This window comes from Diadema antillarum, unplaced genomic scaffold (assembly GCF_040938485.1).
Source record: "Diadema antillarum isolate AM-2024a unplaced genomic scaffold, OU_Dant_1.0 seq00000946_RagTag, whole genome shotgun sequence".
Taxonomy (NCBI): Eukaryota; Metazoa; Echinodermata; class Echinoidea; order Diadematoida; family Diadematidae; genus Diadema; species Diadema antillarum.
Genome location: NW_027271795.1, coordinates 1,299,749 through 1,319,593, shown reverse-complemented (window position 1 = coordinate 1,319,593; position 19,845 = coordinate 1,299,749). Strand labels below are relative to the sequence as shown.

General features: G+C 40.2%; 1 protein-coding gene across 1 annotated transcript; it reads right to left on the bottom strand.

Moving 5' to 3' along the window:
• Positions 1 to 468: 468 nt before the first annotated feature.
• On the bottom strand, positions 469 to 18,856 carry LOC139741717 (uncharacterized). The gene is made up of 16 exons (XM_071652303.1): positions 18,714 to 18,856; positions 17,745 to 17,970; positions 15,979 to 16,089; positions 14,968 to 15,047; positions 14,547 to 14,599; positions 13,491 to 13,765; positions 12,836 to 12,919; positions 11,342 to 11,527; positions 10,328 to 10,388; positions 8,111 to 8,278; positions 7,218 to 7,327; positions 6,474 to 6,599; positions 5,483 to 5,791; positions 3,726 to 3,856; positions 2,542 to 2,612; positions 469 to 1,230 (listed from the first exon to the last, which is right to left on the bottom strand). Exons 1-16 carry the CDS (start codon positions 18,731 to 18,733, stop codon positions 908 to 910), a joined length of 2,334 nt encoding a protein of 777 aa, XP_071508404.1. The 5' UTR covers positions 18,734 to 18,856; the 3' UTR covers positions 469 to 907.
• Between the last annotated feature and the right edge of the window lie 989 nt (positions 18,857 to 19,845).

Below are 19,845 nucleotides of genomic sequence, written 5' to 3'. Positions count from 1 at the left end.
ATCCTGTAGTCCTCCACCCTACCCATTAAAAACAAACACATTAAAAACAAAAACAAACAAGAACAAGCTAACCCATAATTGATATGTTGCTTTAATCATCCAGCGCTTTTGCAGAAGCCATAAAATACACGCACTGGGGCAATTGACACAAAGATAACTAATATGATAAAGTATCGCTTTCACCCAGATGACAGCCATGTTGCAGAACACCTATGCATGCATGCATGTGCTTCCCCTATTCTTTGATGGATAACCATTGTTACAATTTCATTCATGAAGTTGTTACAAGAGAAACACACACACACACAGACATACACAAAAACAAAAGCCCTAGACCGCATAAATACAGAGACATTACTCTCTGTACAATAGATCACTCATTTGTAGTGGAAGCAACAAGAGAATCAGATGCCTCTATATACCTGTACCTACAACGTCATATGTTTCAGTGTCACACAGCTGAAGACACTTTTCAAAAACTGTTCAAAGACTTCAAGAATCACCCTAAATAAAGTTCACTTGTTGAGGAATGACCAGCAATTAGGATAGAATGTCAAACAAAACAATCTTACTCATCAAATACTTGATTCTCTCGCAAAGTAAGTATTCTCTGCAGTTTCCAAAGCACAGCTGATAAATATGTCTTCAACATCTGCACAAAATAAACACAGCAGTATACCGCTAGCTTTGGTACCAAAATATATTCAACATGCTGATGATTTGCAAAACGCTTTACGCTATTTAGGTCCAATGATACTCTATGCAATAAATAATAGCAGCATGGAACCACTTTCTCATGTCCACCACCAATCCAGAACGAGGCGAAACAACAAACTATCATTGATCATGAGAAAAATCTTACACACTATGCTACTGATCTGTACACAGGCTGCTGTCACGACTGGTTTCAGTTCCGCGCCATCCAGAATGGAGATGACCCCATCCCGGGGTCCCTCCTCTCTGGCTTGTAGTAAGACGATGTGGGTGGGGACGTTGAGAGGGAGTAGGCGGAGGAGACTTGCTGGGGGATGTTGGGAGGGGGCAGGCCCCTGGGCATCACTGACCCAGAGGCTGATTGGTATCGCTGGACTGCGTCGAACCGACTGCGCGACCTGCCCGCAATGTCGTCATCCTCGTCCGAGTCGCCTCCCATCTCGTACGACACGAGTCGCCCGCGCTTCGTTCGCGGCTCGTCCGGCGATGCCGATCTCACTCCGAGCAGATCTAATCCTGCTTTTTTTTTTTTTTTTGGGCAATTTGATAACAATTTTGATGTATACACAGCAGCAATCAACGGAGGCATTCCATTTGAACCACACCAACCGGGGTGCACCCATGACATCACACAGAAGTCAACCCAAGGCAAACATGATAGGCAAACAAGATTCGATTCACCAGGAAAAACCAATGGTTTCATATGAAATAGTATTGGGTATTTGAATATCACATATTGATTAATTTGTTGTTGTTGTTTTAGATTAGTGAAACAAAGTGCAATTTAAAGGTTTTGATAATAACAAGGTTGCATCAAATTATTGACAGACAACAAAAGACAAGAAGAAAAAAAACAATGCATTAATTTTTTTATGGGAGAGAAATGTAGACGATTAGTTGGTTTTTTTTGTTCAAATGAATATATTCAAACCGTGTTTCCATGACGACGGATGAGGAGGGAGGCATTTTCATTCCAGCCAACATCAGGTCAGCACATGAAAGAGAACAGAGATTGGGAAGAACAGAAAATACAGGACAAAATGCGTTAATTCTCTGTCAGAAAGTAGAGAAAATAAAAATATTCTGTCATTTGACATCAACAATTTTGATAGCATCAATTCTTGCATCTTGCATAAATATCAACAAGTATACAAAAGCAACGCATCAACACCAGCAAATGCAAAATATTCATTAGTCAGGACAATTGAAGATATTCACACTTCAGTTACTAAATGCTGGAACAACTGGCATAAATGTGAAATAAAATGAAGAAATACTTCATATGAACAACAGAATGTCACGCTAAATCTGTGTCGGCTATCACGTTCTGTTGGCAGAGTGAGCACATGACACATTAAACATATGCATCAATCTACGACTTGTAGTCGTGCTAACTGACTTACTTACCAATTTCTGGCCCTGCAAAAAAACTGGGTAAAATGGAAGTTAGTTGTCACGGGGGAAGAGAGAGACAGAGGAGAAATAAAAGGAAGAACATATCTCTCCACTTCAGAATCAAGATGTGTATTCTCACATCCAGTCAAACCCCACGGTTCTGTGATCATGACCACAAGTTACAAAAGAACTTTGGGGACTGTATCTCCCATTCCTGCTAATACACTCCTCCACATGGCCAACGGAAACATACACCACAACAACTTGTATCTCACAGATGTCTACTGCTAATCAAAACATGAACAGAAAGGGTAATATTCGCCTCAGGATGAACTACCGCACGGCACAAAGCAATCAGTCGGCACCCTCCCCGCCCCCTTTCCCCCTCCCCCTCCCCCCCCCCCCCCACACCATTATCAATGACTCACTTACCTGAGGGAGAATGTAACAGCTTTCTCCTGCCATCTTGCATAGACTGCGGATTTGGGGGTGGGGGCATCAACCTTTTTTTATGAGAGCAATAACAAGAGAGGCACATGACGGAATACGGTCAACACAGTAACATATATAAATGTGTGATGACAAAAACTTATTATGTGCATATTCCTGAAAATATTTTTTCCCTCCAAACAGCGGGGTTACTTTAGTGACCTGGCATAATGCCAAGATCTACACCGAAGGTCGATGCCCTTCAAAATCCAAAATATCGTGCGCACGGACACTGGGACAAAAATAATCATATCTCTATCCCTATCGTTGCTTCCGTATGTTCATTTCTCATAATTCCAAAACTTTAAAACCAGAAATGAGGTTTGTACATACAATGGGACTAAAATAATCATATCCCTATTGTATCTGCATCTTCATTGGACATAATTCTGTCTGTCACTTTGCATATTGTATCCATCTAGGGTAAGAGGTCACTCAGAACAAGTTTTTTGACTTCTAGAGAATGTGTCCCCAGCCAAGTTCAAAATTATTGCAATGTTATTTGTACTTGGACATATTTTTTAATGGAAATAAATGTCCTTAAACATGAAGCCGATAATGGACATGATTACACTCAACTTTTGGATTCATTCACAACTTTTCACTACCCTTTTCTGACAAATCCTACGATTCTATTGCTGTTCCTGGAAAGAGTTGATCTGTGGACTCTAAAGCAATTGGCACTACGATTCGGTTCATAAAGCAACAATGCTTTTGTTTCTGCACCACAGTAAATATATACACAATGCATACATTCAGTAAAGTCTGATCTCATTTATTGCAGTAGATGAGTACGTTCATGTTTAGGAAAAAAAAAAACCATACAAAACAACACACATTAAAATGATAGTATATTTCTTGTTTGAGAAGGGGATTCAGATTTTAACTTTTTGTGAGAGGATTAGAATCCACTTATATGAAATATTAAAGAGCACACAATTCTAAGGGGAACCAAAAGTTTATTTGATGAAAATCAGTCTTGAAATGGCTGAGATATCCAAAAACGAAGCAAAACAAAATGGTCCTAACAAAAGGTGGGACCTACCTTTTATTAGGACTACTTTGTTTTCAACTAAGGTCAGACTGTAATTCCCTGCAAGGAAAGACTAATCACCACAGCAACTCACCGTCTGTCTTCGGGTTCCGGTCGGGGTAGCCCCAGCAGTGACCCATGCCCTCCCGATGCGCTGCCAGCCACACTCACGTGTAAGTGTCTCGGGGGTGGCACACCTAGATTAGTCATGGGAAGTGGATGGTGCTAGACAAACACAGGGAAAAGAAAACTATGTTAACATGGGGGTCCGCCTAGCGTTCGCAAAGGTCCTGGGCCTACCTGCAAAAACATTGATACATTATTGCAAAATAACGATAGACAATACGAGGAAATATGCGTGGGCAACTGCACGGAAACTGAGGACAAGAAAAGCGTCAGTTAGCTCCGCTTCTTCTACAACATCTCCTTTCACATAAGTGCTGATTTGGGGGAGGAATGCTGAAGTGACCTATTTCATATGTGTCCCAGTAGGATGCAATTCTCAGATCGACTAATCTAAATTTCTCTCATGGATATTGTATAATGGAAGCAACATCAAGAGATGGTATGCTAGATAAGCATTTTTAAAATTTTTATTTTCTCTTGTAATGTATAGACTGGCCATGAACCAATTTGATAATAACTTTTATTTTTTATGATGCCTGTATTGCTGTAACTGGTATAACTCTGATGGGTGATACTAAATTTTACTACAAGCATCTTTGATCCCTGAAACAAACAAGCAAACAAACAGAATCCTGCTTATGAATAATATGTCCAGCGAGAAGCCTATTTGCAACACAATTGATACTGTTGTTCTGATGGTCACAAGGGAAGTCAGGGCAATGGGCAACCACAACGCTAAAACAGACAAATATTTTACGATAAAAAACAACCAAGATGAAACTAGCTGTCTACCAAATCAAGCTCTTGTCGATAACAATCTCCTGGACAATGAAGCAACTCCAACAACTGCTAGAGGAACTCCAAGTCTGCAAACTGTACCAAAACTCTGGTCTTTTGAGTCTGGTCCTGCAATATCAACTGCATGTACTATGGATGTGATGCATGGGTGAAAATCCAAAATTGCCACATACGAGGCCGCCTCTCGTTGGGCTGCAAGGTAGTACTGCTGAAACTTCACGCCAAGTGCAACCATCCAACTAGCTACAGACAACTCTATTGCATTGTATCCAACCTGGTATGTGAAATCAAGACCCCAAGGCTGATGTGAGACCAAGTAGGTGTAATTACAAAACGTAATCAGAAGGAGAGAGAAGGAGGAACGAAGAGTAAGAAATAGAGATTGTCCTCTATCCAGAAGCCGGCTGTATAGATAGATGCACAGAGAGAAGTATCAAGACCACATCCTGAAGTCTGCACTGTACGTATGAAAGGAAGCTGGGAGAATGACATATGAGTGACGCTTCTGCATGTCTTGGTACGTTGGTCAATCTCTCCACTCATCTCACAACAGACGCAAGGGCATCGTCAAGCTCACACGAAGGCACCTCTAGAGGAAGCGTATGAAGGAAGAGGATGGGGAGAACGAGAGGTAGGAAGCGTGGGGATCATATTCCCAGTCCACCATGGCAGGGCTGTTGCACGTTGCACCGCGGTGTAATGAGTAAAACAATAATTGCTGTATGACGTGGAACACGATTCTGACGAAGGAACGAGAGCAGTGATTAGAGCCAAAGGTCCCGGAATGCTTGTAGCGTTTCCTAGGTACAGGAACAGACAACTAACAACAGAAAACACTGGAAGGAAAAGAAGCAAACTTAATGCCAAATGTGAACGCTCCTCCACTGTTAGGTTAGCTAAGGGAGGATTCACAAGAGGCACCCTCACCTCGGGTCTCTCGTCGGACAGGTCCTCGCGGAACCTCCTCTTGACGGGTTGCGGGGCAGCTGGCGGTGGCGCCTGCACTGGGGCCTGCACCGGGGCAGGCTGCTGGTGCAGGATGACCTGTTGCTGACCCACGGGGATTCCAGCCTGGTGCGACGGATGTACCTGGACTTGGGCCTGGCTGCGGGCCTGGACCAGGTGGGCCTGGGCTTGGGCTTGGGCCTGGGCTTGGGCCTGGGCAACTTGGGCTTGGGCAACTTGGACCTGGGCCTGGGCTCTGACCAGAGTTTGCTGGGCCTGTACGTGAGATGCCTGAATATTGATACAGACAGATGCATGAGTGAGGTGTGGAACAGAGATAGAGAGAAAAGGATTGCTTTCTAAGCCAACCCTTGTACTTTCAGCAAATTGGTGGGACTCATCCTCTGAAGACATCACAATCATATTCATAAGATGACTACAGCCCCTCTAAACACTACACTAGAAAGAGTGACATTGATACAAATTTTGACACTTGAAATGCTGATTTGCACCTGAGACACATTTTCTTAATGAGGCTGAAAGAGACAAAGTGAAAGAGAGTGTACTGTTGTACTACTGTCTACTAGTTTCTTTTTCCTATTTGAGGAACCATGAAGATGTATGGCTATTTTCCAATCCACAGGTTGCTGAGAAATTCAGCTTAAGAAGATAAACGTGCCAACATGTTCAATGATATTTTCATAGTAATAAATAATTCTGCATTTCCGCTTGAAATCTGAAGTTTCAAAAGTCTTCTTCACATGAGAGAAATTTAAGCCAAAAACTTTTCTCCACTTACAAGTTCCGTAATAACAATAATTACGGCAGTTTTTTTGAGAAAGAAGCCCTGCTGTTGCCTGCCTTTGTTTTGTTTTGTTTCCAACTGTTTGTCTCTGCTCTAAAACTGAAAAAAAAAAAAAAATTCTACTAGGATTAAGACCAGTTGTTACCGCATGCCTGGTATATGACGTACCTGGGCTGGATACAACTGTGTCTGAGAGGCGACAGGCATCGGTACCTGGGGAGGGGGCACCGGCGCTGGAACGGGGCGGGGTGCCCGGGCTTGGACCACCATTCCCGGTTGGCTGACCACAGAAAGCTGTTAAGGGTTTCAACACGAAGAATTTCAAGTACTACACTGCCCTCATGTGCCCTGTCGATATCAGATGGTATTTGGCGGTCTGTACGAGGTCTCTCAAACAGCTAAACAACCATTAATCAAACTAAATGTAATATAAAGTTTATTCACATATCTCAAGCTCACAAGATTGCTGTCGCAACAGGAGCACATACCTGTAATGCTCACACAGGACAGATATATACGAGTACTTCTTCATATACTGGGAATGAGAATGATTTGGCGCACACACAAAATGACCAAAGCTTGTGTGCACAAAACACAGGTGATACAGATTTTTATCTTGATAATTATGTGGCAAATATCATGAGATATCTCAATAATGCTATTTGGTAAGAAGAAAATGAAGACACCAAGCGTTATACCTCTTCACCAATAGTGAGAAAAACCAATACAACGCATTTGAGAGGTAATAACACTGTACGGAAGCTTTTCCAATTAAGCTTTTAAATATCTTGTAATTGTCAATATATAAGAACAGAAAAAAGTAAGGAAGTAGGTAGGGGGTGATAAAGTTGAGGAAAAGATTAGAGCAAATCCATGGATGGTGGTGGTATCAGGGTCCAGAGAAGAACTAACCTGTGGTTGAGCCTGGACCTGAAGATGGGGGTAGGCCACTCCCTGTGCCAGGGAAGTGACCACTGTAGTGACCACTGGCCTCCGGGCGGGTACGGCCCCAGCTAGGATTGCTTCTCACAGAAAAAAAAAAAAAAAAAACAACCATCAAATATATGTATTAGATGACTAAAATCACAGTAAACACTACTGGTGTCAACAATGTCTACGGTATGTGAAACACTATACTGGATAAAGCACAGATGAAATACCATCTCTCACAACAAATAAACTTTAATATGCAGTGAAGAGTATAGAACCACAGTCAAGTTAACCAATTCCCATCCCCCACAAACCTTCTTAAAGGGGTGTGTGTGTGTGTGTGTGTGTGTGTGTGTGTGTGTGTGTGTGTATGTGTGTGTGTGTGTGTGTGTGTTTATTCTTTTCAAAGAATACGTCATTTTGTATATTACCACAATGAAAATTTCATCAAGTTTTATTGATTGATCATTTTGTCAGAAGTCAGGAGAAAGAAACATAAACAAATTGGAACCTACAATGGTAGGCATAACAATGAGGGTTGGAAGAGAGGAATGTACAAATTCTGTTTTTTTGTGTGTTAAAAACAGAGAATAGAGTGTCAACTGAATATTCCCTTCCGTGTGGCCTTATCAAAATGCAAAATCATTTCAGAACATTCTAGTCACTTGTCTTCGCTGCTCTTTTTGGCAACAGAACTTAATCTTTAAAGGCCTTCATGGGAAGTCGCCCCATAGGGTACCACAGATCTTGGCAAACTGTCCATAGTAGTGTATTATACGACCAAACAAACAGACACATTATATACACAAACACAAACACAAACACACTGACACACACACAGACACACAAACACACACACACACATACAAAACTACCTTGTGCCTGTTGCTGGGCTGCCAGCGTTTGACTCAGACTGCTGCTGACAGCTATGGAGGTGATGGTGGGCGGAGTCTGGGGCAGCATGGCTACGGGGGCCTGCTGCTGGATCTGCTGGGCGGGTTGGGCTGGGCGTGGAGGCAGGGGGGCTATCATTTGTGCAGCCACTATGTGTGAGATGGAAGAGGAGTAATTAGCATAGAGATCAATAATCCATCTTGTTCTGTATCACTTACAGCAGATCACCGTTAAGGAATATTTTGTGCGTTGTTACTGTTGTGAATATTTGTCAACTTGCAAACTCTGCTAACCGTAAACCACTATGAGATACATGTACAGTAAAAGTGGATATTTTCGTGCGACAAATTTTTTGTGCTCGGCTGGTTAACCCTAAAAAGACTGGGGGGGGGGGGGCCTAGCCCCCCCCTCGACATTTCGCGCGATTACTCAGCAATACGCAATGCTCTCGCCGCGATGCTCTATGACTTTTTTCTTTCGAGTTTCCCGCACATTTTGACACCAAATTTGTGACGCCCGGGGGTACGATTCTGAAGTTACATAACTTTTTGTACATGCACGTGAGACCGAAAATGGCTCAAAAATGTGATTTTGTGTACAAAGTCAATACAAATTAAGTTTTATCACATGGTTCATATAAATATGCTTATTTTTACTCTCAATGGCTAAAATAAATCTGTTTTAGTAGTATTATGCTTCAAAAAGGGTCTGCCACAAATTTTGCTGAAAAAAACAACAAAAACAAAAGGTCGAAAAAACAAAGAAATACATAAGAAATTCATAAAACAATAAAATGAATAAGAAATTAATTTTGATACCAAATTTTTTTTCAAGTACATTTGCTAAGAATGCCACAAAGAATATCTAGACCAAAAATGAGCACTTTTGGAGCTTTATTTACTGATTTAGATCAAAAAGGTCTGATTTCTCGCATAAATTAGCATAATTAATCAAAATAACATAAAAGAAGACTATTTTGGAAAATTTAAATATACGATCTTGTAGATTACATCGCACACTACCATTGTGCAAATTTCCGCGGCGATCGCGCGATCCGCGGCCGAGATCTTAAGGGGGGGGGGGCCCTTTAGGGCCCCCCCAGTCTTTCGAGCTACCAAAATAGCCAAGTCTTTTCAGGGTTAAGAGGAGTTTCGCGTGTTTTTAATTCTGCGGAATAGAGACATCAACTACTGGAACATATAGCAAGCAAAAAATATTCATGTGCTTTTATTTTCGCACTAGCTTCTGGTTGCGCGAAATGCGTGAATACTTCAACACCACGAAAATTTCCACTTTTACAGAATATGCTGTATACGACGGTATGTTCGTGCTATAGAATATCATTAATCAAAGAATGTCAGTGATGATGTAGACCTCAGGACAGGTCTCTGTCCTGGGGAGCGTTCTCCATCAATACCACATGCTGTGGTCAATCTTGGAGGGCAGTATCGGCTGGTCAGCTTTGGCTCACGCATGACCAACCTTCTTCACCCTCCATTCTTCACAAACTTATGCATCTGCTATATATATGTTTCATAGACAACATCATACAAGGGACCTTTATAGACTACTGTAAAAGCTGTTTTTTTTTGCGGAGATTTAATTTTCAGGAGTTTTGCAAATTGCTGTTGACCTTGAATTTAAGAACACGCAAACATATCTCAAACTGACAGGTAGTAGTGCACTTATGATAGCCCCTGTGTAAATATTGAAAAAAAAAACCAAACAAACAAAAAATCTTGTGCAAATGTCTGTCACCTCCTCATTTGCAAAAACATCTGTGTGAGAAATTACAGCTTATACAGAACATCTGACAGTTCAAAAAGATCTTCATTACAGATCCAGTCCCAGATATGGAGAAATGGTATTTCCAGCAGAAAGTACTCTTCAATAGGAACTCCTCCTCACTCCCTTTCCCCCTTCTCCTTCAAAACTGTCACCACTAATGCGTGCAACCTATTGATTTATTGATGCATCACAAAAGGCAGCAAAATATTCCCTAGTTATATTCAAAGACGATATTAAACTCAAAACTTAGTTTCCCAAAAAAACTGATAGAGAAGAAAGATAGTAATCATACATTGCTATGACCCCTTGGCACCCCTTCCTCTTTAGGGAGAAGAATGACAAGAACATGCCTTGACCATAGCATAATCACATCACAATATCCATCAGTAAAATGGCATGTGCTTGCTTACCCATGGCTGGCGCAGACCTCTGAAACAGCTGACTTTGGTGTGTGATGTACTCTGCCTGGATCTTGAGAGTGATAGGGCAAGAAAAAAAAAAGGAAAATAATCAGATTTCATACCACATACTGTATAGATAAGAGCTAAACAAACTAAGCACCTTCCCCCAATACTTAATTTTTCATACGTCTAACAGGCTTATCTGTAATGACATACTTCCAGCTGATCAAGCCATTTAACAAAGTCAAAATAATATACCAAACAATACTGACAGTTGACATTGTTTTGTAACATTACTGGTGCTGCAAACATGACCACCGAAATTCTCTCAGTAGGTCCACTTGTAAACCTTGACGATCTGATTTAATTCTTCAGAAATCATCTCTAATACATATTGTTAAAAATATATCACAACTTAGTAAGGCAATGTAAATGAGACAGACTTACTGGGAAGCGACACTCACAGTGTCACTGAATGCAGTAATCACTAAGCTTATAAATCAAGATTTTTAACTTAGAAACAAATATGGCACGTGGGTTTGCTAAATACTGTATGTAAAAAAAAAATTACAACAGGACCCTCTGCAATGATAACTATACAGTGAATCAATCCAAATACAGTTTCAGGGTATGAAGCTACTGTATAACTTATTACCCACATCTTACAGAAACCCCCATTCGATTTGCTTCAGTGGTCAAAGAGAAATGAGGATCTTTGTAGAGCATGTCAATAATCCCTTCCCTCCAAGTTCTGTCCATTCTGTTCACAGATCCAAGAGCATCCAAGTGCTGAACTTGGGAAGAAATGGACCCGTGACATGCTTTACAATGATCAACATTTCTCTGTTACCACTTCACCAAATTGAATGGGGCTTTCTGCAAAATGTAGGTACATTGTTAGAAGTTATAGTTTTATTCCCTGAAATAGCATTTAGATTGTTTGATCATTTTGAAAGTTACCAATGCAAAATCTGATTGTAATTTTTTGGGGGGACATACTGTAAAGTGAAGTTTGCTACTTACTGTGGCCACTAGATTTTCACAGAGCTTCTTGGCAGCCTGTAGTCCCTCTGGTTTGGGGTGGGTAACGTAAATGTAGAGGTTCTCAAAGGCCTCCCGCCCCGACGTCGGCTCCATGCACCCCGAGCCCCGCCCCCGCAGATAGATGTTGGCGCCGGTCTCCGACCGAATGTGCTGCAAGAATGAGCTCTGCAGGAAAAAAGGATGGGAGAGGGACTGAGATATCTTAACCTTCTAGTATTTCAGGTGATGAGATAAATTTGGGTGGCTTTGTAACCCAATAATACCACATACTTGTAATTTAAATGACAAACCTTCACAAAGACTTGAGAATACAATACTGTAAAACACAACATTTTCGTGGCATGAGTTGGGGCTGACGGCCTTTTTCGCAGCATGAAATTTTCGCGAGTTGCTTTTAACATTCAATGCGTATAGTAATTAGTATAGACAAGAACTTTCATGTGCATTTTAATTTTGCGAATCTTAGCTCTCGTGAAATTCAAGAAATTAACATGTACACGAACATTCCTTGTTTTACAGTATATTTCAAACCTGACAATAACAATGCATGAAAAGTGCTACAATGTCCCGATTCCATATTTGGTACAGATAGTTTGGTAAGTGTGGGGAACAAACATACACCAATACTTACAGGCATAAGGCTGTGACATGTATAAACCCTATAGATCGGAAATTACATCATCTTGGAGGCGACAGAATCACTACTAAATTTCTATAATGTCAATCTGATTTCCTGGCCATAGACACAGAATGAAGAAAGAGAGGACGAATTTAACAAAGGAAGCTTTGATGAGAACAAGTGTTCATAGCTTGAGAGATGGAGAGAGGGTGTGATTACACTTCTCTATACAATTTGTATGTCAGTTTCGCCTGCCTCATGCACGCATCACACACAAAATATTGCCTACTTTTATCTCCCCTGATTAGAAGATGTGGACATCTGTCATCTCCCAAACTATCTTGAGAATGGAAGAAATGGTGTTGCCTTTAGGCAACCATTTACGTAGAAAAGCCATAAACATGATTATTGGTTGAGGAAACAAAGCATGCCAACCTCTGTATTTAGATTAAGCAAACATAGTACAAGACACGTAAAAAAAAAAAAAAAAACACTAGAAAAAATCTTCCGGCACACATTTGAGTAAATGGCACAAACACACACTTGGGAGCTATGACAACTAGCAGGGGCGGATCCAGGAATTCCGTAAAGAGAGGGCGCCTTAACAAAATCAAAGGAGGGCGCACGTCCCCCATTTTTTCTTTTTATTTCTCTTGTTTTAACAACAAATAAAGGGAGGTGCACGCCCTGTGTGCCCCCGCCTGGATACCCCACTGACTAGGACTAGGAGGAATTATCGGAAGACATCTTAACCTAATTCACCTAACTTGCCGTAATCAAATTAACCTCATTCATTACTGGTAGGTAGGAAATCAAATTGCAAGATATAGGTTAGGTGGTAAACAAAATCTTACCCCTGGTCCTTGAACTTTTTCCCGCACGTTGAATGAGGGGTCTGCATGCTCCAGTCCCACAAATACCTTATCTTGTAAGTAGTGCTGTGTAAAGGATGCCCAAACATGGTTATGCAGAAAAATGAAATTAACACTTGAATCACTAGCAATTGGCTACAATGTCATCCCTCATCATGTATTTGCATGTTTTTTGTTAATTCAAAACAGGTCACAACTTTCCCCCACAAGATCTGCACAAGGTCATCAAACTGTGTCTGCATACGATAGCACGAACGATGATATGAATGAAAACAGTATCAAATTTGTCTACTGTGTATATTTCTATGGATAATCACTTTCAGCAAAGTGAAAAAAAAAAATCAGAGGCAGACACTGCCTTAAACAAAGATTTCTAGATTAATAAGAGTGAAGTACACAATATAATGTGAAGCATTTTTTTTTCATTTATCATTGCAGGAATCTTGCTTTTTAGCATCCTGCCTCAAAATCTTACACATTTTGCTATGTCAACATTTCCTTCTCCTAGAAAAGTTCATCCATAAAAGTTCATCGAGAATAAAATTATAAAGACATCTGACATTTAGCAAAATAATAAGACAGAAAAGAACTACAAGTGTAGAAGCTGCTTTAAGAGCTTTCTTTAATGAGAACTTACCCCGGAGGTCTGAGCTGCCTGGATGGCCATCTGTACAGCTGGTGGGGGGACTATGGGGCTGCCCCCCACTGCCGGTCCCCGCACGCTCCCTCCCACTGTGGGGTTCCTCAGGGCCCCGTCCATGCCCGGGGCCGTGGGGACGCCGACCCCCAAGCCCGCGGGTCTGGTGCTGAGGGCGCCGGTACCGCCTGCCGCACTGAAGCGGGACCTGGCCCTGTCTCGACCCTTCATCTGCATGCTCTCTCCAATTAGAGTTTTGATGTGCTCTACAGCTCCTGGTGGGTGAAAGAGTGATATCAACTATTAGGACATCTACTTAACCCATTGAAGACTAGTCCCGTGTATACTAGGACAGGTGTCTATGGGAAATGCATGTTGTAGCAAATTCAGCCGTCCGCAATGGGTTAAATATGCTACTGACCAGCAACATGGGATAATTGCCAGCACTTCTGGAGACATTGAGAATAAAAAAGAATATGTGTGGCTTTGTATAAACTTCCTAATTCACGTCATTCCACTAAATGCATGTGTTTGGAATCTAACCCCATTTCACTTCACAACATTACACTACAGACAGACAAGCATATTCTTTCAGCTTCATAACTTATATTCAGATTGCTATTTCTATAGACATACTGTAAAGCACAAGATATGACGTGACATTTTTTGCAAATTGGAGCCAACGGCCTTTTTCGTGGCATGAAACCTTCCCGGCGTGCCACTGGCGTTCAGTGCATATTGTGTAGACAAGACCTTTTTGTGTGCATTTTAATTTCTCGAATCTTGCCTTCATGAAATTTGTGACTTAAAATGCATGTGAAAATTTATGGTTTCACAGTACACATTTCACTGCCATATTCTGTACTAATCTGTGAAAGAAAATACAAACCTTGAACAAACTTCAAACTATCATACACTGCATGATCAGTCTGCTGTGAAAACAACCCCAAAACATAAAAATTCTGCTTGCTGCAGTACAACACAAATGGAAGAAAATGGATTAAAAAAAAAAAAATGTTACAATATGACCTCGGGAACCACACCACCGAAACTCACTTTCTACACTCTCTGGTGTTGGACCTTGGACACATAGATACAGCGGCCTTTCTCTGAAAGAAACAAAGAGAAAAAAAGAAAGTGAATAATTCAAACACTTTCGGTGCGATAGAACAGAGCAATGCTGTGATTATCATCACTATGAAGACTTCGGTGTTGGTTTCCTTTACTCATTCAGCCACGGATTCACTGAGAACATTACACACTGGTGCACAGTGAAAATCATATTCTGAAAAAAACAAAAAATTATTTTTAAAAAGGAAGAAATTCCACTTGCGAAGTGTGCTTATTAACAATTTAAGATAATACATTCATAATTCATTCATAACCATATTTTCTTATTTTGATGAAGCAAAAAAAAAAAAAAGAATCAAATATGGTCATATATGGTAAAATCATACTAGTTTGAAGTTCTGCTTACCCCATATTATTGGTGGCTCTATCTGCATATGACATGTACCGTCCCCTGGTCGATACAGCTGCCCCTGTGAGTCTGCTTATCTGTTAATAAAGACATTGAAATTTACACACATAAAAGCAAAGAGATACTTCAGCTGTTTTGTTTTGCTTTGTTTTTTTAAAACATGAATGATATTGCATGTAATGCATTTCATGTAATTGGCAAATCAGTTCTTGTGCTACATAATGATTACAACTGAAGAAACTAGGATACTTAGAAGCACACCCCAATTACAGCTTGTAGGAAACTGTTGTCTAATTTTTAGTATTTGGAAATCCTGCAAATTGAAAATATATAAGACACGTGACTATTATTCAAATGCATCAATGGCTAATCAATCTCAAAGTCTCCACCTTGTAAATTATTTAATTCAAGTGCACTTCATTGTTAAAACAGATTGGTAAGTCATAAACAACTTTGTCAAGAGATAAGACATGTGGTACACAATACCACACAAGACAAATAAGTGTCTAGGATGTCTTAACTAAAAACAGTCTACAACATAATACTACACTAGATGTACAGTGGACTCCCGTTATAACGAAGTCCTTGGAACCAGCAATTTTCTTTTGTTTTATCAAAATTTCGATATAACCAAATGATTTAAACATTAAAGAACAAAGAGCGGATAATTTTGCAGCCTGAATTTTTACTTCTTTGTAACCGGAATTTTATTATATCTATGTTCATTACAAACGGAGTGCACTATATTCATATGACACAAGGAATATAAAGCTTCCGATTTTAACTGCTACAGGCAGTAGACAGCCTGTTTATAGTATGAAATAGGAACAAAAAAACAACAACAACATAAACATGAAACATAAGCAAATATTCAAAGGAAGTAGTCTACGGTAACTGCATTTGTAGCTCTCCCACCACAACATGATACTTTATAGGGCCCATCAGGACCCAGTTTCTAGACCCCTCCCCTTAACCCCTGGTCTCTCATCCACTGGGTATCCCTCCTACCTCTTCCTGTGTTGCCCCCTTGGTGAGCATGTTGCGGCACTGGATGGGCACCTCGTTGATCTCCACCTCTGCGACCAGCGGCTCAGATTTGGCTTTGTCATCCTTGGACAGCTGGTTGAATAGAGGAAACAGATATCAATATAATCATGTACCAATACTTACAGAGAAACATCTTCTTGGAAATGATTAGCCAACTTTTTTTTAAAGAATCTCAAATGACTGACATCTACCTCAGGTGGTCATGGTTTCAATACAAAATGAAATTCAACAGTTCCTTTCTTGCACATAAAAGACATGTGTTATACGCAAACACACATACTGGTGCACAGAAACACAAGAAATATAAATCACTCTCAGTTGATAAAAATAAGAAAACCAATTAAAATGGATATAACAAGATACATATACCCTTGTGAGAAATTGCCATTCAATCTTAAAGGATTCCTTGCCTAGAAATTGCCATTTTGTCATATCAACTGTGCGACTGAAACAGGCAAAATGAAAATGAATTCTAGAATGGCTGTATGCTGTTTCAAATCAATATCTTTGAGTGTCTAGAGCACTTACATGTGTACGCTCATTAGAGTTCTCTAAAGTCTTAGCAGCAGTTTCTTGAAAAACTCTAATGGCAATCTTATTACAAAGTTATGTGATAGAAACATATAAGTATGTATGTTAGAGCTTGTGCCCACAATATATAAATTCTCTAATATCTATGACTGAGATATATCGAAGTCCGCTATCATTCACTTTGTGTCCTGGCGTCTTTTTTTACTGAGCCATGACTAGTATTTCACAGTGAAAAGATGTAATGTATGAAGTAAAAAATGGGGGTCAACACATTTGAATTTCTATCGTTTATCACTAATTATTATTGTTATTTTTTTTTAACTTGAACATTTGATTGTGATGAACTGCATTACTGGTAGAATGAAGAGCAAGAGTCATAATTTGAATCAGGTAATATGTGACTACAGGTGAATCACAAAACCACCAAAAACTTGTAAGCACTAAGTTTGTGTGAGGACTTATAATAGGTGAAGCGGGTCAACCTAGCCGATCTTGATTTTTAAAAATTTTTCTGAAGGGGCAATTCTTCTTCAATGTTATTCTAAAGTTTGGGATCACAAATTGAACAAGAAATTGCGCTTTAAGCAGTTTTTCTACAACACTTTTTTGTAGAATAATGTGATTAGGTGTATGTCTTAGAGTCCCATTCTCATCTCTTTAAAAAAAGGATGATGCTACTGCTTTGAAAGTTGGTTTCAGTCATGAATAGAATGAGTTAACAGAGCATGATCAACTCTAGCTTAATCTGATAATCCCTTCATTGTTGTTGCTATGAAGTTTTACATCCTGTTTTTTTGTCCCATTCGCTGTACAGAGCACGGCTCGGTAAGATTAAGCACTTAAAAGGACCCTATACTTCAGAGCCTCTTTTCTAAGTATACACTTTTCAAAAGTGTGTGTTTTCTTTCCAATATTAAGGTAGGTCAGGAAAGCCATTTGAATGGATTTATACATCATTTTATAGTCTTTTATAAGTCTACTCTTTCAGAATCTGCTCTTAACTAAAAATCCATGTCGGGTAACTGTTTGTTGGTTTTGTGATGCAGGGTCACATATGGAAGTCAACTGTTATTCACTTTGTGCCCTGGCGTTTTTTGTTTTTGTTTTTGTTTTGTTTTGTTTTGTTTTGATGAACTGGATTACTGGTGGAATGAAGAGCAAGGGTCATGATTTGAATGAGCTAATATCATACTTACTGGCTGTCCCTGTTTCTGCTTGTTCTGATCAGTGCTGGTAGAAGGCGTGGGCGGCAGCTTGAGTTTGCCCTTGGAGATCAGCATGGCATTGATTCTGGCCGCCGCGGCAGAGGCTGCCTCCAGGCTGCTCACCTGGCCGTCAGCTTGGGCGACTGTGTATGGGGTGGAGGACGGCATGGCAAGCGCAGGCGTGTCCCACTTTGACTTGCGCTGCCTGGGTATTTGACTATCGTCCATACAAGTGTCATGATGGGGTAAACCACAAAGAGAATCCATTAACATCGACATGACTGGCTGAAATATGCCCTGACAAACTCTCTCTCACATGTTAGTTGGGTATAATTTTTGCTTGATTAACAAATGTGTATCAAACTGCTTCTTGGTTACATTGAAGAGATGACACACACTACACAACAATGGATGTACGAGGTGTGGGGACATTGTCATCTCTGTGAGTTCAGGTGCGTGGAGCATTAACAATGGACATGAAGCTCTATGTGCGAGCATTGTGTGGTTAGCAAGAGAAAGTAGCACACTAGCAAATTTGTGGCACCTGCATGATGGTAAAAAGCCATCAATCGAGAGCTGTTAATGGGTCAATGCTTCTTCAAAGAAAAACTTAAACCTTTACCCTGATAATGACTACTATGGTAATTAAGATGATGTAAAAGGCGATGGTTTAAAACTGACCATATTTATTACAACTCACTTATCCTAACAACTAGTATTCATTGGGCATGGTCCATACATTGAAAACACAAACTTGCCCTAGCCTTTAACATGAAATGTAGAGGATGGCCAATTTCATAACGTCTTAGAGAAAGAATTTTATGACTACTTAATTTGTAAGAATCATCAAATTGGTATGAAAGGCTATAATGGCTTGTAGTGGGCATTGTTCTCAGCAAAATATGTATCATTGTACAACAAATCATGGATAACAATTCATCAAGACAGTGGACTTCTTACTCGTAATGCATATTGGACATGTTTGATGACAGCTGCTCGGATGAGTACAGCACTGACAAACAGGCGTCTTCTTGTCCGCTACTTGTGAACCTGCCGATGTGCGAAACAATTGTCGTCACCTCCACGAATGAAGACTTGGCAACCCCATTCTGTCAAATCTGTCATTCATGAAGAGAGAGGCAGCAGTGTTGAAAAAGTGAACCCTCTGAGCTGTGTTACACATCACATGGGAGAAAATTTAGTGTCTACTACTTGCATCAGATTATGGTTCTCGATCAAATGATTAGATCTACTATGACTTTACAGAAACATGTTGATGATACCACAGGATACTAGAATATATACATACAAGCACATCTACATTCTACTTTGTACCCTGATTGTACTACCAGTACTAGTCTACACTAACCAACATCCTCACTTTCTTGAGTTTTCATCACCTGAACAGCTGCATAGAACACTACATATAAGCCTAGAGATGGATTAATGACATGTCTTAGGTTGGTAGATTCTAAATTTTCCATGACCCATAAAACACCTAAACCTACATTGTACTGACATGGTGTACTCCAGTCCTACCAACTCATCACAATGCCAAGGAGGAGTCAATTAGACAATACTGTGTAATGGTGGCAGATGGCTTTGTAGATTGATCAGACAGAACACACATACAATGCTGCACACTGGCACTGGTCCGATGATCCCTGACCAGTAAAAATCACTGTCGGACCAGTAACTTTATCAGGAATGGACCATAAAAAAAGCACAAACAGGGTACCTACTGGTCCGACAGACGGGTCAGGCCAGTAGAAAAAAATGAGTTAGTGTGCAGCCCTAACACATAAGACATATTTACACAGTCTGTTAAATATTTTTAGAAAGGGGTTCTACCTAGAACTAGTCGTACATTCGTTAGTGATTTGGCAAGTAGTTCCTATAAACAGTGCATTGAACTTGACATGGCTGGTATTCAAATTCCATTACGAGACGTTATTTGGCAATCCAGGGGTATAGGGGCCACGCACTGTGAGTGTTATGGCCTTACAATGACACTTATTAAAATTTCATGTGTCACACATGATTGTATTTTGGCATGTTTCAGCTTTTCAATGATGCTATTGTGAACCAAATT